Source organism: Brassica napus, chromosome A9, assembly GCF_020379485.1.
Source record: "Brassica napus cultivar Da-Ae chromosome A9, Da-Ae, whole genome shotgun sequence".
Lineage (NCBI taxonomy): Eukaryota > Viridiplantae > Streptophyta > Magnoliopsida > Brassicales > Brassicaceae > Brassica > Brassica napus.
In genome coordinates this window covers 4,565,712-4,586,668 of record NC_063442.1, presented here as the reverse complement: position 1 = coordinate 4,586,668, position 20,957 = coordinate 4,565,712, and the positions used below count along the sequence as shown (strand labels likewise).

The following is a 20,957-nucleotide window of genomic DNA, read 5'->3' as shown; positions in this document are numbered from 1 at the left end:
CCACGTAAAGCTTCCACGTAAGGACGTCACTAAATTTCCTCGTAAATACCTCGAAAGCCATTCCTCGTTAAAGCCACGTAAATAACTCGAAAGTAAATACTCGTAAAGTAAACGTAAATATCTTGATAGCTTTCCTCGTAAAGACCACGTGAATTTTCCACGTCATTTCCTTGTAAACATTTCCTCGTAAAAACCTCGTTAAGCTTCCACGTAAAGAAGTCGCAAAATAGCTACGAAATTACTTTGTTTCATTATTTTACAGAAATAAAAAATATAATTAAAAAAATTATTTAAATTATTAATAAAATTAAAATTCTAAAAAAATCAAAACCAAAATATTTTATATATAAATAAGTTTTGAATTCATAATACAAGAACCGAAATTAAAAAGAACTAAGGGTCGTTAATCGCCCGGTAGAATTCATCACTCCTCGCCGTTACGTCCGCCTCGGCATGTGAGTCGTCGGTTGGTGACTACCTGGCTCACCGAACATCTCTCTGTAATGGGCAGTAAGTCTACCTTTTCGAACCTGAGAAAAAAATTTAATTTTTTAAATTTCCGTCAACAGTATATTTTCCAACATTATCCACCTAATCAACACTAAATAACATAAGATCCGTAAACTTATCTAAATTCCCTATACTAACCGCCTAACCTACCTAAACTAACCAAATTAGAGAGGAATTAGAGAGGCTTACCATTGCAACGAAACAGGGAGGAAGTGGAGAGGAAGTAGAGAGGAAAGAAAGAGTGAGCGCTCGGGGTGTATATATAAGATTACATTCCGTCGCAAATTCCTCGTAATTTTACGACGAATTACAGAGGCCCGTGTTTTTTTTTACGACGAAACAGCGAGAGATTACAAAGGCCCGCGTTTTATTATACGAGGAAGTTACGAGAAATTACAAAGGCCCGTGTTTTTTAGGTACGAGGACGTTACGATGATTTTGCTTACGTGGAATTACCGAGGAAAGCTTCCCTATAAATATATACCCGTAACTCTCCTTCTCAACCCACACCCAAACTCCCAAATCACACCCTATCTCACTTCATACTCTCAAATCCAATCCTATTCAAATTATAAAAATTTGAAAAAAAAGGAAGAGAAGAAGATATTGGAATTTATGTTGGTGAGACTTAAGTAATATAATTGCTGGAAGTCTTGCCACATGTAAATCCAGTATATTTTTTCTTCTTTTTTTTTCTAGTTTTTACGGTACGAGGTGTTTACGACGATTTTGGTTACGAGGTGTTTACGACGATTCCGTCCTACGTGGAATTAAAGTGGGCCGCGTTCATCATTTACTTTACGTGGTATTTACGACGAATCTCTCCTACGTGGTATTTACGACGAATCTGTCCTACGTGGTATTTACGACGAATCTGTCCTACGTGGTATTTACGACGAATCTGTCCTACGTGGTATTTACGACGAATCTGTCCTACGTGGTATTTACGAGGAATTCGTCGTAAGTTCGACGTTAACATACGAGGAATTAACGAGTATTCCATTTAAATCCCTAAAACCCGAAACCCCAAACCCCAAACCCCATATTCCTTATCTTCTACTTCATATATTCCAAACCCTATCTTTATTTTCATTCCAAACCACAATTACTTATTTTCATTCACTCAGAGAGTCTTACGTGGAATTAGCGTGCCCCGCTTTCTTTATTTTTTTTAATTTCGTCGTAAACTCCTCGTGGCCTTACGACAACCTTACGACGATTTTGGCTTGCGTGGAATTAGCGTGCCCCGCTTTCTTTATTTTTTTAAATTTCGTCGTAAACTCCTCGTGGCCTTACGACAACCTTACGACGATTTTGGCTTACGAGGAATTAACGAGTATTACGTATAAATCCCTAAAATCCGAAACCCCAAACCCCATCTTCCTTATCTTCTACTTCATATATTCCAAACCCCAAACCCATCTACCCTTGAACCTCAATCTATTCTTTCACCTCAAACCCTATTTATAAAATATTCCAAACCCCAAACCACAAGTCCATATTCATAATTAAAATAAACTTTCACATTACCTTATTCATAAATCAAACTCCCACATTATCTTATTCATAAAACAAACTACATAAAATCAAATACATCAATCGGATACATCAACATTCTCGTCATCACTAGAAACATCATTATTTTCATTAAACTCGTCTTTAACAGCTTCGTCTGTGGCATCGTCGGTAAGATCTTCGTACTCGTGATTATGCGGATCAATGAGAAGGATGTCATCAATTTCTTGTTCAGGTTCCTCGACTTCATTTATCTGTTCTTCTTGCAATGGTGGTTCTTCTCCACTGATAATTCGTCCTCGAGGTGTAACTTTGATCACAGCTAACCAATTTATACCCGAATCTCTCATTCGAGGGTATGGAAGGAAGCTAACTTGGTCTGCTTGTGAAGCTAAGATGAAAGGCTCGAATTTGTTGTACCTTCGTCCACCGTTGACATCAACTATACCGAATTTGTTAGACCGAACACCTCTGTGACGACGGAATCGAACCATTCACATTGGAAGAGGACGCATTTCAGCTTCAATATCCCTGGAAATTCGACTTCAATAATCTCCGTCAAGATCCCGTAGAAATCTATTTCCCCTTTCACACATATTCCATAGTTACTGGTCGTCCGCTGTCTACCATACTCATATGTGTGAAAAGTATAGCCTCGTGTGAAATTACAACGAAAATTAATTGGATGGCCAAAAAAAACGTGAGCTACCTACCAAGTTGGTGGATTCAAAATTTCCTCGTTAAGTACACGTAAAGTATTTCGTCGTAAAGAACTCGCGAAGTTTACGTGGTATTTACAAGGAAATAGTGTTTCCTCGTAAAAGCCACGTCAATTTACATCGTCTTTACGACGAAATTGTTTTGTCGTTACCTTACGACGAAATAACGATGCTTCTCTTTTTCCACGTACTTTCCTCGTAAAATCAACGTACTTTTACGAGGATTATTTTTCCTCGTTAATTATCCTCGTTAAACTTACGTTTTCTTGTAGTGTTAAGGTTAGTAGTATAATCTGCTCTCTCAATTGAATGAGAGTATTTACATCTTGTCGTTTGGGTCTAAAATGATATTATCATTGTACAAATCGATGAATAACGTAATCATTTACTCAATGAATGAACCATATAATAGTGTATTAGTGTCTTGTGTATAACATGTATTGTGTTCTACTTTATCGTGTAGAACATGTTTTGGTCTGTCAAATATAAAGTTGGTATATTAGTGGTTTATATGTGGCGAAATAAATATAGTTAGGTAAACATACGGTTATAATAGTTAGCTAAACATACGGTTATAATTTGTTATAATTTGTTATTGGGCTAATAGATGGTAAGACCAAATAAGTGTTACTTAAATGAAAGGGTGCAATAACCTTGTATAGGTAGATTTTTTTCAGAATGTTTCTCTTTTAATAGAATAGATTAATTGTTACGAATTAGCAGATTAACCCGTAATCAAGTAAAACTATATAATTGATCCGCTCTTCTTGGATCGCAGTAGCCCTGCGACTTTGCCCGAACCAAACCGAACCCGACATTTTCGGTTCGGTTATGTTTTCGAGATCGGTTGGTTTGTACGATTTTAAAAATAATTTGGTTTTCAGTTCGGTTCGGTTTTTTGATTTTTTTTTCGGAAAAACCGAAAATAACCGAAATTAACAGTAAATAACCGAAAATCCAAACCGAAAATAACTGAATTTAACCGAAAAATTCGATTTTTTTTTTAAAATCTACACCAAAATTAACCGAAAATCATAAAAATCGATTATTTTTGAAAATTTAGGTGAAAACCAAAAATAACCGAAAACCGAACCGAACCGAAATATAATTCGGTTACTCTCGGAGATGGTTTTTAAAATTTCGGTTAACCGAAAACCAACGGTTCGGTTCGGTTTTGGAAAACCGAAATCGCAGGACTAGATCGCAGCATGCAATGAGCAAAACACTTTCCCAGCTACTGGTCTTAGAATTTGTTTTTATACCTATAATCAAAGATCAATACATAACTAAGTGATTGAAGATGACATGTGTGTGAATCACAAAACATAAACCTACCACTTTTTTATTTGAAACACAAACCTACCACCTTTACTTTGTCATTTTCTTATATAACTATGATGATGCTTTTTTTTTCAGTTAATATAAAGAGATTAGATGTTCTAAATAGGTCATCATAACACTATTTTTAGGATACTCTTTTTATAATGTAAATTTTAAAAATGGGATCATTTATAAATGTAACACCATTGAGAACGTGTCGTGTCGTTACCTTGATAGAGGTTGATGGATCTGAGCATAATAACGTCAAACGAAATCACAAAAGGAAAAAAATCTGAACGTGTAACCATTCAGATTGCATTCTTCTTCTTATCATCTTTCTTCCAAACTATACTTCTTCTTCTCTCATCATCGAGTTTAGAATAAAAAAAAAACAAGTGAGAAATATTCGATCTTTAAAAAAAAAAAGGACTGATGATGACGCTTACCTCACTCTCTCCAGCTGATTCCAAATCTCTTTCTTCCTTCTTGGATACCTCCTCCAGGTTCAATCCAACCCCCAAACTCCCAGGTTTGCATTCCAAAAAAGCTTCAGTCTTTCATTAGTTTTCGTTAACTCAAATTCTCTGTAAAAATTTTCGATTTTAAACACTAGTTGTGAGATTTAGCTCTGAAAGTTTGACACTTTTGGGTTAAGTTAAGTTGTGGGAGGATGAAAGTTTACATCTTTGGGAGTTGTCACAGGTGGGTTTAGTTTGAGGAAGAGGAATCAACGGAGAGGTTTTGGAAAAGGAGTCAAGTGTTCAGTGCAGCAACCTCCTCCTCCAGCATGGCCTGGGAGAGCTGTTCCTGAGTTGCCTCGTCAATCTTGGGATGGGCCTAAACCCATCTCCATCGTTGGGTCTACTGGTTCCATTGGCACTCAGGTTCTTTGTTTTATTTATCATTTTAGCTCCATCGCTTGGATTAAGGCATTGTTTTGTAGTTATTGAGTATGACCAGACAGTAGATTATGTTTGAGATGACTAGGCATTTATATATTTTTCATGCCTCCAAGATATACTTCATTATGATGATACTGAATTAGTTGTTTTTTTTGAATCATTCTCATGGATAAGAACTTACAGACTCTTGTTTTTTTTTGTTTATATGCAGACATTGGACATTGTGGCTGAGAATCCTGACAAATTTAGAGTTGTGGCTTTAGCTGCTGGTTCCAATGTTACTCTCCTTGCTGATCAGGTACATAAGCATCATGCATCCGTTTACAAGTAATCAACTCTCCCCAAGTCATCATTTAGACTTCCAGGAATCAGTTTTTATCTCTCAGTTTTGTAATTATCATAAGCAAGATATTGTAAACTAGATGCTTAGCAAATGAGCTCGAGAAACATCTATCTTATAGCTCTGTGACACTCTTCTGAATGCAGGTAAAGAGATTTAAACCAGCATTGGTTGCAGTTAGAAACGAGTCATTACTCAATGAGCTCAAAGAGGCTTTAGCTGATTTGGACTATAAACCTGAGATTATCCCTGGAGAGCAAGGAGTAATTGAGGTTTGTGCACTCTTTAAAAGTTCTGATCATAGTTTGTTTTTTAGATCCTCATTGATTTTTTTTTTTTGCTTAAAATTCATCAACAGGTTGCTCGCCACCCAGACGCTGTAACTGTTGTTACCGGAATAGTAGGCTGCGCTGGACTAAAGGTATACATATATACTCCATTGTATTTTTACTAGAGCATATGAGTATGAATGTTAGAAGATGATTGTTTATTTTCATGCAGCCAACTGTTGCTGCAATTGAAGCTGGCAAAGACATTGCTCTTGCTAACAAAGAGACATTAATAGCAGGTGGTCCTTTTGTGCTTCCACTCGCCAACAAACATAATGTTAAGATCCTTCCAGCAGATTCAGAACATTCAGCTATATTCCAGGTATCAAAATATGATTCTGGTGATTGCCATACTATCTCAGGCGATAATATCAATGTTCAAGAAATCTTTAGGTGGCAATTAGGTGCTCTATAAGGGATTACTGATTTTTTTTAACACCTAGACCGATTTTTAGAACACTGGGCGAACTTTTCTTATTCTTTTATGTTGTTCTCTAGTGTATTCAAGGCTTGCCTGAAGGCGCTCTGCGCAAGATAATCTTGACTGCTTCTGGTGGAGCTTTCAGGTTTGTTCTCTTTGGATAAGATTTGTTTGTTAGTCATTCTCGTTTGGTAATGGAAGTTATTTACACTGGATGTTGGTTTATAGAGATTGGCCTGTTGAAAAACTCAAGGAAGTTAAAGTAGCAGATGCATTGAAGCATCCTAACTGGAACATGGGAAAGAAAATCACAGTGGACTCAGCTACGCTTTTCAACAAGGTTAAAATCATTTGCTTTCTCAAACTAATACTTGCCTTTGATCAAGGTGTAAGATGTGAGTTGCTTGAAACCAGGGTCTTGAGGTCATTGAAGCTCATTATTTGTTTGGGGCTGAGTATGACGATATAGAGATAGTCATTCATCCTCAGAGCATCATTCACTCCATGATTGAAACACAGGTCTTGCTTCTAGAAGAAACTGCATTTTCATCTTCTGGTTTCAGAAATAAAGAATCTATTAACATATATATGTAATTGTTTTGTTCCATAGGATTCATCTGTGCTTGCTCAATTAGGATGGCCTGATATGCGTTTACCGATTCTCTACACCATGTCTTGGCCTGATAGGGTTCCTTGTTCTGAAGTAACTTGGCCAAGACTTGACCTATGCAAGTAAGCTTACCACAATTTATAAACATTTCCTCAGTTTAATCAAGTGTTTAAGCTTGGTTTCAAGATTTTTAATCACCACCAAAAACAAAATCTCCAAACAATTTGTTGGTTTAAGATTTGTGACTTTTTTGGCAGACTTGGTTCCTTGACATTCAAGAAACCAGACAATGTAAAATACCCATCAATGGATCTTGCTTATGCTGCTGGACGAGCTGGTGGTACGATGACTGGAGTTCTCAGTGCAGCTAACGAGAAAGCCGTTGAAATGTTCATTGATGAGAAGTAAGTGTCATCTCAATTGTTGTTGAAAACGAATCACATTGTTTTTATTTACACATTCTTTTGTTTGCAGGATAAGCTACTTGGATATCTTCAAGGTAGTGGAGTTAACATGTGATAAACATAGAAACGAGTTGGTATCATCGCCGTCTCTTGAGGAGATTGTTCACTATGACTTGTGGGCGCGTGAGTACGCTGCTAATGTACAGCTTTCTTCTGGTGCAAGGCCAGTTCCTGCCTGATACATAGTTGTTGGAGGGATATTGATTAGTGGAAGTGATTAAGAAATGTTGTAAGAAGTTTAGTGCAGAATGTATTTACTTTAACACCATTTTGGCAAAGGATTATCTGTTCTAAGTTGTACTTAATATATAAGTGATCCAAACAAGCCAACCCGAAATTAAAAACCCAAATGGGACATTACTCTGTCGGTTTTATTTTAATTGTAATTTTTTTATTGGTTAAAAACACCCAATAACATTACGGATCTGACTGGTGACCATTCGGAAAACAAGAGGAACGGATTAAAAAGGAATGTTCGGGAATAAAATAGCAGGAATGAAAAGGAATGGTTGTTCCTTATCACTTTTAACAAGGAATACTTTTGTTCTTTAATTCTCTACAAAAAAAGGAATGAAAGGGAATGAGAGGGAATTATTATTCCTTGTGAATGATGATTTTTTTCAGAAACGTTAGGGAATGCATTATTCCTCGCTGTTTCCTGGTCACCATTCATACCCTACGTTTTCACGTAAAATTTTGAAAACAGTAATTCTGTCGAAAATATAATAAATATTAACTATTTTTGATAGGTGTAAAATTTTAACGTCAACTTATTTGAAACATTAAGTTGGATTATTGTTTTCATCAATAGTTATTTATTTTCTTTCTTATCATATTTTAATAATTTAAGAGGATAAACTTGGATTAAGAGAACTAATCAACGATCATTTCATCTTAGAGTAGGAATAAAGAGTGCATTGACCTACTCCCACCGCTAAAATCATTACGAATAATTTTAAGTTGCAAATCATATATGAAACATATCTTCGCATTGGATTAATAATTTGTTTGGTAAAATGCGATTTCGAACAACTTGCTTGTTATTTTGAAATGATGATGTTCTTTATGTAGGTATTATTATTAATAAGTATACTAGGATAACAACTGGGCGGTGTGTATGATAAAAAAAGCTTGCGAGTTATCATTAATCGTAATTTTCAAGTCATTCTTTTCAAAACGTGATTTGGTGTTATCAAGTATCAACTTATCTGAGGCTCTACTGCGTTTCCTAAAAGACACATGCACGAGTTGTAGGCTATACTTGAGATTGTATTTTGATTATATATGAAGCAATAAGAGTTGTTATAGTGAGAATCTAAGAGATGCTTAATATGTTGAATTAGTTAGGATGGTAAGATGTTTAGTTGATAATCATCCAAACCGTACAAATGTTACCAATGCTACAAGAACTACCAACAGTGAAAATGTGAAACCCACTGTAGTAAGCATTAAACATGTAAAGCGAAATGTATTATACAGTTTCAAAAATATTCCAAAATGTTAATTTCGTTGTGGACTCCACTGAACATGTTTTAAACCTAGCCAGTAGACACCAAAGATCAACTTCAATTATATAATGAATCGACGGCGACTACTATAGAATTGACCTAGTCTTTTCCGAATACACGTTTTGTATGCGGTTGAGATAACTCGAGTTACGCAATCAACAATATGAACACATAACTCCCTTTATAGAAACTTGAACAAGATCTCAAGGCAAACCAAACTTTCCTACAATATCCACCTAAAGTGTTTTCTAATCCAAATTAATAAATCGGTATCTATATTTATAAAAAAGCTACATTCGAATCCACACGTCAAAGGACCACACTCTTCTGTGTCTAAACAAAAGAAACATGAAACATTCATCCAAGTTCTGAATATACATGATACATGAAGTAGTCTGAATTATGTTTAACCAAAGTATGTGGTGATTTATTTGTAGGGCAAGAGATTGATTTCATTGTGTTTTGGATCTAAATTATGTTTAGTACGAAATGTTATTTTTAAATCAGAATTTCTAAAAATCGACTTTGAACTTAGTTATTTATATATGTGTTGGAATAAAATGTATAAAACCATAGTCTCCATTACAAGTTCACAACCATCAAACCACCAAAACTTTACCTAATCCAAACCGACACATCGAGGTTCATACTATAAAAAAATTCAAAACATGCCCTTTCTCGCCTAATTAACACTCGAGATTTTCTCAGAAACCAAAAGAAAAAGTTTGAGAGAGAAAATAAAAAGTCAAAAAGAAACCGAAGGCCACTTAAAAGTCCGCGTCTTCGATGTGGTTGTCTCTTTCACGAAAGAGCCACGTCACCTTTTAAAAAGGCCGTAAATGACGACTAAGCCCATTAAAATTTTTCAATATTCCCATCATATCCTTATTAAACGGCCCAAACGTCTGTCGTTTCGTCTCTTCGCTTTTCTCTCCGACCACCGAGGACGACGGTTCTTCTTCTTCTTCTTCTCTGTGATCAGAGTTGGTTTCACCGTTCCCTTCGCTGCTGCTTCTCACGTAAAGAAGATTCCGCATCTTCCATCGTTTATTGCTTTTGATCTTGCTCTGTAACGAGAGTTCTTGGAGATCGTCGTCACCGCCTTTTGGTGTCCACACGCAGTAACTCTCCGGCGAAACGCCGGTGAGATCCTCCTCCGCCTCCGAGGAAGAATCCGACGTTCTGTCTCGCTCCTCGCTCATTAACTTTCTAAGCGCCGGTCTATGGCGTCGTGGAAGAGTACTCGTAGGCGGAGACACCGGAGCATTTCCAGTTCCACCACCGTACGGATTCGACGGACGGATCTTACCGTTGTAGAAAATCTCGTCGGCGGTGGCTATGGGGTGGGAACACCTGCGGCTTGGACAGTCGAAGGCGAACTCGAAGTCATTGTCGTCGTCGCGGTGGAAGTCGAATTGTTGCTCCTGGTCTCTGAGTTCCTGGACGACTCCGGCGGCGATTGCGGCGAGGTCTACGGCGGAGGAAAAGCTGTCGAAACTAGGAGAGTTGGGGGAGTAAGAGAGTAACCGGCTCGTCTGCATTTCGGAGGTTGGAGAGTCTTGTCTGAAAACGTTAGAGAAAAAAAAAGATTGTACGCTTTAAAAATTGGGTCCCGTCGAGAGTGTATATATAGTTATATACGGGAAAATTATTAGTATTTTTTAATTATTCTTGGAGAAAAAACAAATTTTTTTTTGTATGATTACATTAGAGCATGATTATTGCTATAACCCCATTTGGGTTTCTTAGTGATTAGTTTAAGGATAAAAGTTAGTTAAGAAATTTAGTTAAGAAACCCATAGATTTTATGCTTTATTGGGAGTTTCTTAATTAGGGGTTCTACAAAAATTTATGCATAATTGAAATATTACTTACTCAAATATTTATGCATATTGTATCATAATACTATGAAATACGTTCTCGTGAATCTCATCTTTGAGCACAAGAAAAAGTCTTAGAAGGAAACGCAACTTTCTTGTTCTCCAAGTTTAGTAGTATTAACAAAAAGATAGTATATGACCGCCAAAAAGTCCCCTTACATAAAACCCTTTCCATTTTTTTATATTATGTACCGGCAAATGATAGCAATTTCTAATGCAGAAAATTTCTTTTGGCCACATTTTATATTAAGTCTTTGTTCTGAGAAATACCAGATAGATTCAGGTTTGAGGCCCTTGATGTTGTATTAACAGAGTCTTAAATCTCTTTTCTCTGTTCCTGAAGCAATGTTTCACGTGAACAAAGCCGCAAGACTAGAAAACTATGTGTGTTCAAGAAGAGCACATGACGTTAACCTTGAGCATCTGATAGCTTTCCAATAAACGGGATTTGTTAGGGTCAGATAAAGCAAGCTTTGCAAGTGTCTTAAACTCTTCAAGCTTTGATACAGAGGAAACAGAAGATGGTGATAATGTCCCAAAGACACCATCTGCAACTAGTTGCTGAAACAAGGAGAAGTTTTCTTTGAACTGAGAACTCTCAAACATGCACATGAGCCTGGCAAAAGAGAAAAACAGACACTGTAAGAACTCGAAGTAGCTTATGAAACAAATCTGCGAAACCAAAGACGAGGACTTCCGTGACACTACAAACAACAAAATTAGACCACGAGACTAACGTGACACAATATAACAAGACCAGAAGACCACTTCCACGAGTTTCATGCATGTTAAACAACCTGGCCATCCCAAAGTCTGCAACTTTAGGGTTCATCTCAGCGTCTAAGAGAACTATACTAGCCTTTAAGTCTCGATGAATAATCCTCAGTTGAGAATCTTCATGGAGATAAAGAAGCCCTCTTGCAACTCCTGCTATGATTCTACACCTCACATCCCAAGTAAGTATCCAACGTTTGTGTTCATCATCAAAAAATATAGATGTTTTGAAAACATATTTTACAATGAAAAGTTCATACCTTGTAGACAGATGATCCAAATCCACCTTGTCCAAGTTTATTTCCCGCTGAGAACTCATCGGTTGCGATTAAGATCATGCCGAGATCAAATCTTAACATAGATTGACCATCCGAATCAGTCTAGAGCAAAAGCATTGGCTTGGAGAGCTTTATCAATTTCATCAAAGGCAATAGCTTTAGCTTTTTCCTCTTCAGCAAGAACCTAAACAATAAGTAGAATCCATATCTCAACTTAAGAAAAAAAAAAAAGAGGTTCTCCCAATTAAAAAACTCTCATCAATGTAAAAAAAAGGAATCACCTTTATGATTGCAGCAGTTAAAGTAGTATTCCCATGTTCTACATTCCCAATTGTTCCCACATTTACATTTGGTTTACTGCAAGAAAGAACACTTTTATTAAATCAAGCTCCAACCAATTCAAAAATACAATCAAACTCACTTTCGAGCGGATGTGGCCATCGATCTCCACAGAGAAGTTCTGAAACTCAACGGAGGAGAGAGATCATCCGATCGAATGAGAGATCCACGGAGAAGGAGACAGAGAGAGATTTATCGGGTAGAGAGGAGGCCTAACGAAGTGAGATGGAGTTTAAGGTTTCGTTTGAACCTTGTAGGTGTGAAGGAGAGAACAAAAAGCCATCGTCTTCCCGCGGAGAACACAAGAGGAGACAGAGAAGACGAGGCACGAAAGAGAAGAGGAGAGAGAAAAAAAAAACCCTCATTATTTAGTTTGCTGACACGTGGCTTAGAAATCCCCTTTGTAATCGGTCACAGAAATCCTATATTAAGGATCGATAACAGCAATTTTCTTTAATTTTGATTTAATTAAATGCCTCATTATTTTTAAAAACCCTCTTAAGGACCCCGGTTAATGGTGCTCTTAGAGCCAAAAATGTTATAAAGTTTAGTTAAATCAAAAACATCATTGATCTAAGAAGGAGCGTAATAGCCACTAAACCAGGAATGCTTATATTTTAATGGCCAAATGATAAATCTTCCATTTTAATTCAAGTGGTATTAGTATTTAGAAACGTATAACCCTGAATGAAAAATATGTTAGCAGTTATCTTCTTCCATGTCACTCACGAGGTGATGAACTTGTCTGTTCAATTATTTTCCTTTATGTAAGTATAAGATTGATTATTCAAATGTTTATATGATGTCATTGAAATGACGTATGCAAACTTAGGCTAGAGAAGTCTGCTTAGGATTATAGTTACCAATTTATCATCCGTTGATTCCATATATAGTAATGAACAAAGTGAATTAATGGCCGAAAAAAAGAGGCGACATGTCAAGGGAATAAATCTCCTTCAGTTCCTCAGCATTCTATCAATTTGGTTAACCATTGTAAATCTCCAAGCTCTACTTTGACAACCAATGATCTTCATCCCCAATGGATAATAGTTTAACTATCGTCATATCATCATCAATGGTGGCGCCCAGGACCAACACATCCAAGCTTATGTCCGGTTTGTACATCGCCTCACTTGCTTTTATGCCCACCGTATTCTCCATCTTCCTTCCCACAACATTAATGCTCAGTTTAATTAACCCTCCTACATATAGTGTCAAATAAACATAACCTCCAATGTATATCTACAGCACTCTAGTGGGACTGAAATTATCTTCCTCTCAAGTTCCTAGCGTATGTCTATATATATCCGAATTAATTTTACTTAATGGTGGAACACAGTACATTTGTTTCTATAATTTTCATGAACCAAATAGTTTTATGCGAAACAACAAGAAGAAAACTGATAACATGCAAAAGGGAGAGAAAAACAGAGAATTACATATGCTGAACGAACGTACTATATATATATAGTCATTTACATACATTCAAATCAAGTGTACACACGAATCAAATATCTTCACAAGATTCCCATCAATGTGTGTATATTTGTACATTATTACTACTATTATATATATATATATATATCATTTGATCGTATATGTTGCTTGACAATTAATCAAAATTTTAGATTATCCTTCATGTAACATACGATCGATTGCTGCAAAAAAAGAAGAAATTGTATCATGTTAGTGGAAAACTATTATCACTAAAGACTAAGCATAATATATGCATACTTTTTTACAGTAAATTTAGAGAAAATAAAAGAGCTAGAAAGCTTACGAGAAGGCAGAGAATGACACAAGCAGCCGCACCTGGGACCAATGCGTACCAAAAATTCAAGTGATGGAACTTCGCTCCATCTATGAACATTAATGGTAAGCTCGCCGCTGTAATTTTTGTTTATTTATTAGTAAAATGAATTAGAGAACACAACTTAATTAAGACCGCGCGCTCTATTAAAACTTAAGAAAGTAGAAATCATTTATTTTTGGCAAAAAATAATGAGACAATATAGTTTACCAGGAGGATGGTTGGCTCGAGCAATGACCATAAAAGCTATGGAAGCGGCGAGTGCGACGCTCCTGGCAAGCCAGCCTGGTCCAAAGACGGAGAACGCTACCACTCCAATGGCAGCACAACCTATTTGAGCCAAAAACATGTTGTATTTCTGAAAAATGTAAAGAAAACAAGACATTCATCAATTAATTAGTTAAGTAATAATATAATAGAATGACATAACTACTACTAGCATTCAAAGTTGCTATTTAAAAATGATGTGATGCCATCTCTTTCCTATTTTACTATTTTAGCATGATGTGATGGCACACCTAGGTTGTGACTTGATACATGAAAGTAAATATTAGGTGGAAGTTGTTATCTTCAATAGTCAGAAAGAAAATATATTGGACCTCTTTAGTTTTTTTATTCCTTAGAAAAGTGAAAGCACGAGAACAGCATTTGAGGAAATTTTTTCAACTAGTTTGTCGATGTGATAGAACTACGTTCTACTTTCCACTATAGCGATTCCTCACTGATTTTGTTGATTGTACACGTTCAAACCCTAGTTAAAGCTTACTTTGGTGTTTACATTTTGGCAAAGAAGCGTTTGTGTTCAACCGCTTGTTATGTTTATATAGCTACCTATATATATATGTAAAAGGGGTTTAAAGATTACCCGAGCAGCAGGAGCAGATGGAGTGATGAAAAGAATGGCGGAGACGGCGCCAAGTGGTGCCACTGACATTGAAATTCCTTTTGGAGATAAAATGTGATCAATTCTTCCCAATATTGCCATTGCCGCAAACGCTCCTATTTACAAAGAAGATTAAAATTTAAGAGACGAATAACTTTTATAAAAAATATTGTAACTCCATTTTTCTTTTTATAGATACTTTTTTCTTTGTTATAGATACAGACACGGTAATTTCAGAAAATAACATTTTGTTGTATTTTTCATCAACCAATTGCTAATTTTCCTAGTAAATGGGCGGATTATATGTCTAGTAGAGACTTAATTAGTTGAATCATCTGTTTTTTTAATTGGAATTTCATTGAAAGTCAGACTTAGTTCAAACCAGAGATGGGTAAATATAATGCTAGCTGACACACACACACATAAGAATATGATTTCATACTTGTTGGAAGAAGTCAGCTATACATAACCTTTGAATAATAGGAATCTAGTGTCAGCATAGGTAAAGAAAAACACTAACTAGGATTCTCATGACACAAACATCAGTTTGACTATATATACACATATATCTATATATATATATATATCTATTACGATTCAAGTATAAACTGTAATTAACAATCACATAATCTTTGGATATATTTATCTGAAAACACAATTATTTTCTGTCTTATACAGATAATATTTTCCCCAACCAATTAAAATATATCTAAATTTCTTGCTTACGCTTATTTCTTCACGTTTGTCATGAAAAACCATACCCTAATTTCAAGGTAAATTCGACAAAATTGTCACACTCTAAAGACAGGTCATAAACGACCATTGGCCGTAGGAACTAGGAAGAGACACCATCTCTCTCTCTATATCCAATTTTTTTAATCTCTCCTCGTCTTTTTTTTAATTTTATATTTTTTTTGTGTACCACATCTGACTTTTTAATTAGTTAATTAATTAACTTTGTTTGTTCTCAACTTTTATACCCTAATCGCCAGTTGTAGTTCTTCTGATTTACGAACAAAAACGCATTAGTGAAACTTATAATCTCAATATCATTTGACAAAACAAATGATAATCTTAATTAGTCATTAGCATATAAAAGTTCCTTAAATAATCCACATACCAGCTGCCGGCCAGATGACATCACTCAGCAATAGAGGCGTCGCCACCGCCGTCTTATCTGGCTTCCAAGACTCCCACGACGACGGAGCCGTCAAGTTTCCCGCTGAAGCCACCACCGTGGTTACTCGCTGCCGACGGCTCAAAAAAGCCGGATACCTCATTTGGCTCAAGGATTTAAACTCAAAGCATCTATTATAAGTAAAGAACCCAAGAAAATGCCTGCTCGAAACCGCAGCAACCATTGCCGCAGATCTCGAAGCCGTCGTTGAAGAGGCGTTCCGACGAAGATGTAAACCAGCCGGAGGAGGTGGTGGCCTTACCGGAACGGTAGACATGGTAAAAGGTAAGGTGTAGAACAAGATAAGACCGCTCAAAATCTAAAAGTATCACAAGAAAGGCTAAAATACTCTTCGTCTTTGCCCCCCTTCACCAATAAGAGAAGGACAAGCGATTAGCATCTCTTTTATATACGCACGCAGCACATATGTGCATATTATATAGATACTAGATTAGCAAATACTTACGTACCTAATCACAAATCTATCCGAGAGCGATGGAGATCGATTTTAATTTAGAAAATATGCTAACTATAATTATCACGAAGTACTCATCAGAACCAGCACTTAAATAAATTTATATAACTAATTTTAAATCAATTTTTTTTTTATGTTTGTTATATCGCTAAAATTTTAAGCTTGATCATGTGCATGCTAGTCGACTTTGTTTTTTTTTCTTTTTTGTCATAGTGCCTTTTAATTCCCTGTATATATATAGCAGTATTAATGAGTTCACCGCCATTTTTTTTTTCTTAAAATGAGTTCACCGTCATGGGCGTAAATTTTACTATTAATAATTGCAGAGTACAGTTTGCAATTAATTCATGCAAAAAAATATAGGTTTCTCTTAATATATAATTCTCATAATATAGGATCTCAAACTAAAGTCCAAACTGGCTTATGAAATCTCCAACCGCTATGTGAATTGAATTTTCATTAGAGGAGCATTAATTAGGTCCATTACTTTGATTATAATGGTCTCTCTATACTCTATGTAAATGCGATATCATATGATCAATACGTAATACTATTGCGTCTCGTGTTAACGGTAGACAATTTTCTGGTCACTCGAGAGGAATTATTTTATCTTTGTATGAACGTGTGTGAGCAACTAGCGAAGCGAATGGGACAAAAAAAGCGTTGGCCTTTTAGGAGGGTGATGGGGCTTAAAGATGGACGCAGAAGACTCTACCATTAAACGAAAGGTCATTCTTCAGAGATGATAACATTAAAAAATTCTAGAAAATAAAAATCAAAACTTTGTTGAGTGACTCGAGTCTAATACATTTTTCTTTAATTAAATCTATGCATTTTAGTCTCATAAGATCAAAAACAATTATTATGCTCACAAAGACCAATATATTAACACAAAATATTTACGACAATTTTTTTAAATAACTGTTTTTAAGTTTTTATCACAAAAATAGATTTAAAAGAAAGACTAATATAACCCTTTTTTATTTTGAGTTTTTTAATATTTATTTTTTTATTTTTTAAAATTCAAAACTGTATCCTCAAAACTTTATCTCTTATCTAAACTCTAATTCTATATTAATTAATACTAGATAAAAAACTCTTTAATAAAATTTATTTTTTCATTTTTTTCATTAAAAACTATTTTATGAAAATAAACTAAAAAGACAATCTTACGGAATTTCTAAAAAAAAAGGAATTTCTCAAATAGTTACATTCATGTTTATTAGAATTTTTTTTATAGATTCTTACAATAAAAATGTAGTCCACTAAATAGGTTAAACATCTTCTGCTTCAAATGTAACATTTCGTTACATAACCTTAAAAGTGCACAAGCACAATGCACCTCAGTAAAATCTTACACCATCTTTAAACCCTAACAGTAATCAGAATGAGAATCATCATAGTAATCTATTGCAGTAGCAGAAGATGGCGACATAACTTCTTGCTCAAGCAACTGAACCACCTGGTTCATAGCCGGTCTGTCTTCCGCATTAGCAGCTGTACACCTCGCAGCTATCTCAATCAACACCTCCACAGAGTCTTCATCTACGCCAACACATCTCTTGTCCATTACATCCTCTAACCTATCCTCCTTCAGCAAAGTGTTCATCTGATAGAAACAATATTTCATTAGAAACAGAACAGTTCTTGTTGGATCAAAGCCGATGATCTGAGCTTATTTTTCTTACCCATCCGACAACGTTTAACCCTCTATTAACAAATGTAGTGTCTGTTGGTCTTTTTCCTGTAACAAGCTCAAGCAGAAGAACCCCAAAGCTGTAGACATCAGACTTCTCAGTCGCTCTACCATTCTGCAAATACTCTGTTTCCGCAAGAAGGTTAGAAACTTAACAAATTACTTGTTGTCCAAGATTCATCAAAGAACAGTACCTGGAGCAAGATAACCAAAAGTGCCAGCTACTACAGTTGTAACATGAGCCTCTTCGTCAACAAGAAGCTTTGCAAGACCAAAGTCAGAGACTCTAGGCTCTAGCTTATCATTGAGTAGAATATTGCTTGACTTTATGTCGCGGTGAACTATCTTAGGGCTACAATCATGGTGCAAATAAGCCAGACCCCTCGCGGAACCTAGTGCAACTCTCAACCGTGCGTTCCAATTCAACAAACCATCTTCTTGAGATCGTTCTTGTGAGATCAAGAAACCAAAACAAACATCAATATGAATCAAAGGCCTAAACCATATGAAAGATATGTATAAGTGCATTTACCATGGAGAAGATCGTCTAAGCTCCCCACAGTGAGATAATCATAGATGAGAAGTCTTGAAGTTGGTAAGCGGCAGTAACCACGCATGTTCACTAGATTGATATGCTTGACACTCCCCAAAATCTCAACCTCTCGCTCAAAAACCCTATCTGATCCTTGTCTACTCCTATCTATCTTCTTGACAGCAAACGTTCCAAGATCATTCATAACCATTCTATAAACCGTCCCAAACCCTCCTGAACCAACGATGTCTTCTTCATCAAGAGACTCCAGCTTCTCAATCAGCTCGGTTGAGGAGTAAGGAAGATCTCCATGGAATGTGATCAGCTTCTTACTTGTCTCACAAGGTTCCTTCTGTTTCTTGACTTCTGTGTACTTCTTTACTTTTCTTTCCTTCTTTGAGAGCATCCAAACCCATAGGAACACAAAGATCACAATGAATGCAATAGCCATTGTAGACATGGCTCCTATCAAGATTCCTTTGATCAAATGTGATGACCTCTTTGGAGAATCTGTGAACATTCCAAAAATAGAAAGTTTAAGACAAAAGGAAGAGAATGAGTGTGTTTCAATAACAAGAACTTGCCTGATTCATCATCACTTTCTGCATGAGGAAGAACAACAGGAAACCCCATTGATGATCTACATGGCTTGTGAATCTGGCGGCCGCAAAGATCCAAGTTACCAGTGAATCTAACCATTCAGACACAAAACATTAGCACAAGACTTTTGTCTGAAAGTTCTTGATCATGTAAAAACTCACGAATCAGCTCCAAATCTTCTGAGAACTCCTATATCAGGTATCTCCCCGGAGAAGAAGTTGGTTGACATGTTCCTGAATCAAACAAAGAGTTCAAGAACATGTTTCAACAGTTACATCTAAAAGGCTGAGACTTTGTTCTCTACTTACAAGGAGCGTAGACGTGTAAGACGGCTAATAGAGGAAGGAATAGCACCCTTCAGTGTATTGCTTGATACATCCCTGGAAACATCACAATCCGTTGAAATGATCAAACATGAAAACATCGAAAAAACCGAAAAAATAATTATGAATCTTACAAGATAGTAAGGAAAGTGAGGTTGCCTATGTTTGGTGGAATCTCGCCTTGAAGATAGTTAGCCCTTAAGTAACTGAAAGCAAGTTCAAATCAGATATACACCAATGTCCATGTCCAAACATTACTAAAGATGTTAGAGACCAATATGACTTACACAGCTCTGAGCTCAGTGCAATTGGTGATTTCATTAGGAATAGTCCCATGTAAGCTGTTCTGATGAAGTGCTCTACATAACTCCAACCAAACTTGGATTAAAAGACAGAAACTTTAGCAATAAAAAACAAAGAAGCATCACTCACAGCCTCTGCAGTCTACTGAGTTTCCCAATGCTAGGAGATATGATCCCTCTTAGTTGCATGTAAGGTAAGTTTCTGCATCAAAATAAACAATGCAGATTCAAAGAAAGAAGCTAAAGATTGAGAATGTGAAAAAAGACAAGAGAGAGCAGTTGTTACACTGAAACAACTCTTTGGTCTTGAGGGTTACATGAGACACCAGTCCAAGAACAAGGAGACTCATCTGAATCTCTCCAGTTCTCTAGAGAGTTCTTAGTATCATTCCATCCACTTTTCAACTCCAGAAGAGCAAACCCTTCAAGATTCAAACCTCCAAATTTCATTACATTACTAATAAACCACGACAAAAGCCAGAGACTTTAGAGAGAGAGTATACACTAACCATCGAGAGTGAGAGCAGAAGAGCATGAAACGAAAAGGGTTGTAGCTGCAGAAACTACTGAGAAGACCCAATTCAAGATACCCATTTCTCTGATTTCAAGTGAAAAGGAGATTATTAAGTTCGATTTGATGGAGAAGAGTAGTCAATAAAGTATAAAGACGAGAACTTTATCCCCCAAAGGAGTGCCCTCACTCGAGGATGTGAGGACTACTTCATGATGAAAAATCTTAACTTTTGTTTTTTCCTAAAAATAATTTTTTTTAAATTTTAATCTTTTATTTTTTTTTGGTTCTTCCCTCTTCTTCTTGAGCTAAGTGAAAGCAGAGATTTTTGAAAAAATCTCTACTTCTTGGAGAGATGTGCAGACCAAAGAGAAGAGAGAGAGTAGATAGAGTTTGTAAATCAAAACACTCGCGAGTACAGTTTGTGAAGTCTACTCGCTAATGATTAATAGTCGGGCGATGAGTCAATGAAAGTGATTTAGTTTATAGAAGTGAATTTAAGACGCGAGTGAGCGAGTGAAAAGTTATGAAAACTTTCTTGTATTTACTTTTGTCTGAGAGATCTGCATTGAAACAAATGTTTTGTCCGAGTCATCTTGACCAAATCTACAGACTATTTTAACACTTGCATTGATCACAGATAGCTAAACCATGAAAGATGATTGGTCTTTTGTTGACCGGTTAGACCAAAACCGGGACGTTGTGGATTTTCTGTTTCATTCATACAATAATTAAAGGT

At 36.1% G+C, this 20,957-nt stretch overlaps 5 protein-coding genes across 6 annotated transcripts; 1 reads left to right on the top strand and 4 right to left on the bottom strand.

Annotated features, from left to right (window-relative positions):
- The first annotated feature begins 4,301 nt into the window (after nt 1-4,301).
- Nucleotides 4,302-7,435, top strand: LOC106366165 (1-deoxy-D-xylulose 5-phosphate reductoisomerase, chloroplastic). The gene is made up of 12 exons (XM_013805729.3): nt 4,302-4,593; nt 4,767-4,948; nt 5,178-5,264; nt 5,453-5,578; nt 5,665-5,727; nt 5,808-5,957; nt 6,134-6,201; nt 6,285-6,396; nt 6,471-6,575; nt 6,667-6,788; nt 6,924-7,070; nt 7,141-7,435. The coding sequence occupies exons 1-12, from the start codon at nt 4,497-4,499 to the stop codon at nt 7,307-7,309; spliced, it is 1,428 nt and encodes a 475-aa protein (XP_013661183.2). The 5' UTR covers nt 4,302-4,496; the 3' UTR covers nt 7,310-7,435.
- Nucleotides 7,436-9,147: 1,712 nt separating this feature from the next.
- Nucleotides 9,148-10,262, bottom strand: LOC106404720. Its single transcript, XM_013845405.3, has one exon. It carries the CDS (start codon nt 10,177-10,179, stop codon nt 9,463-9,465), a length of 717 nt encoding a protein of 238 aa, XP_013700859.2. The 5' UTR covers nt 10,180-10,262; the 3' UTR covers nt 9,148-9,462.
- Nucleotides 10,263-10,599: 337 nt separating this feature from the next.
- LOC125577749 (cysteine-rich receptor-like protein kinase 44) lies at nt 10,600-13,117 on the bottom strand. Its single transcript, XM_048739483.1, has 5 exons — nt 11,992-13,117; nt 11,852-11,927; nt 11,553-11,754; nt 11,316-11,456; nt 10,600-11,134 (listed from the first exon to the last, which is right to left on the bottom strand). Exons 3-5 carry the CDS (start codon nt 11,609-11,611, stop codon nt 10,909-10,911), a joined length of 426 nt encoding a protein of 141 aa, XP_048595440.1. The 5' UTR covers nt 11,612-11,754; nt 11,852-11,927; nt 11,992-13,117; the 3' UTR covers nt 10,600-10,908.
- Nucleotides 13,118-13,351: 234 nt separating this feature from the next.
- On the bottom strand, nt 13,352-16,826 carry LOC106404529. Of its 2 annotated transcripts, XM_048739481.1 has the most exons (6): nt 16,250-16,826; nt 15,723-16,145; nt 14,585-14,718; nt 13,930-14,077; nt 13,690-13,796; nt 13,352-13,567 (listed from the first exon to the last, which is right to left on the bottom strand). In XM_048739481.1, exons 2-6 carry the CDS (start codon nt 16,054-16,056, stop codon nt 13,526-13,528), a joined length of 765 nt encoding a protein of 254 aa, XP_048595438.1. In that variant the 5' UTR covers nt 16,057-16,145; nt 16,250-16,826; the 3' UTR covers nt 13,352-13,525. The 2 variants fall into 2 exon arrangements, with proteins under 2 accessions (XP_048595438.1, XP_048595439.1); XM_048739482.1 differs by lacking the exon at nt 16,250-16,826 and having other exon boundaries at nt 15,723-16,172.
- Nucleotides 16,827-17,458: 632 nt separating this feature from the next.
- On the bottom strand, nt 17,459-20,615 carry LOC106366163 (LRR receptor-like serine/threonine-protein kinase FEI 1). The gene is made up of 12 exons (XM_013805726.3): nt 20,217-20,615; nt 19,994-20,129; nt 19,838-19,909; nt 19,693-19,764; nt 19,540-19,611; nt 19,391-19,462; nt 19,244-19,315; nt 19,067-19,173; nt 18,483-18,992; nt 18,145-18,399; nt 17,943-18,076; nt 17,459-17,863 (listed from the first exon to the last, which is right to left on the bottom strand). The coding sequence occupies exons 1-12, from the start codon at nt 20,299-20,301 to the stop codon at nt 17,627-17,629; spliced, it is 1,824 nt and encodes a 607-aa protein (XP_013661180.2). The 5' UTR covers nt 20,302-20,615; the 3' UTR covers nt 17,459-17,626.
- Between the last annotated feature and the right edge of the window lie 342 nt (nt 20,616-20,957).

What these genes read in the sequence shown, in the direction of transcription:
- LOC106404529 (XM_048739481.1), bottom strand. Translation starts at nt 16,056, where the DNA reads ATGTCTACCGTTCCGGTAAGGCCACCACCTCCTCCGGCTGGTTTACAT. An exon ending in CATCTGCTCCTGCTGCTCGG is followed by an intron (nt 14,078 to 14,584) that starts GTAATCTTTAAA and finishes TACATTTTTCAG; the next exon opens with AAATACAACATGTTTTTGGC. An exon ending in GTGTCATTCTCTGCCTTCTC is followed by an intron (nt 13,568 to 13,689) that starts GTAAGCTTTCTA and finishes CTTTTTTTGCAG; the next exon opens with CAATCGATCGTATGTTACAT.
- LOC106404720 (XM_013845405.3), bottom strand. Translation starts at nt 10,179, where the DNA reads ATGCAGACGAGCCGGTTACTCTCTTACTCCCCCAACTCTCCTAGTTTC.
- LOC125577749 (XM_048739483.1), bottom strand. Translation starts at nt 11,611, where the DNA reads ATGAGTTCTCAGCGGGAAATAAACTTGGACAAGGTGGATTTGGATCAT. An exon ending in TTGGATCATCTGTCTACAAG is followed by an intron (nt 11,457 to 11,552) that starts GTATGAACTTTT and finishes TGTGAGGTGTAG; the next exon opens with AATCATAGCAGGAGTTGCAA. An exon ending in GCAGACTTTGGGATGGCCAG is followed by an intron (nt 11,135 to 11,315) that starts GTTGTTTAACAT and finishes CTCTTTTGCCAG; the next exon opens with GCTCATGTGCATGTTTGAGA.
- LOC106366163 (XM_013805726.3), bottom strand. Translation starts at nt 20,301, where the DNA reads ATGGGTATCTTGAATTGGGTCTTCTCAGTAGTTTCTGCAGCTACAACC. An exon ending in TTCTGCTCTCACTCTCGATG is followed by an intron (nt 20,130 to 20,216) that starts GTTAGTGTATAC and finishes TGAATCTTGAAG; the next exon opens with GGTTTGCTCTTCTGGAGTTG. An exon ending in CTCAGTAGACTGCAGAGGCT is followed by an intron (nt 19,765 to 19,837) that starts GTGAGTGATGCT and finishes GGAGTTATGTAG; the next exon opens with AGCACTTCATCAGAACAGCT.
- LOC106366165 (XM_013805729.3), top strand. Translation starts at nt 4,497, where the DNA reads ATGATGACGCTTACCTCACTCTCTCCAGCTGATTCCAAATCTCTTTCT. An exon ending in AACATTCAGCTATATTCCAG is followed by an intron (nt 5,958 to 6,133) that starts GTATCAAAATAT and finishes GTTGTTCTCTAG; the next exon opens with TGTATTCAAGGCTTGCCTGA. An exon ending in GCTTCTGGTGGAGCTTTCAG is followed by an intron (nt 6,202 to 6,284) that starts GTTTGTTCTCTT and finishes GTTGGTTTATAG; the next exon opens with AGATTGGCCTGTTGAAAAAC.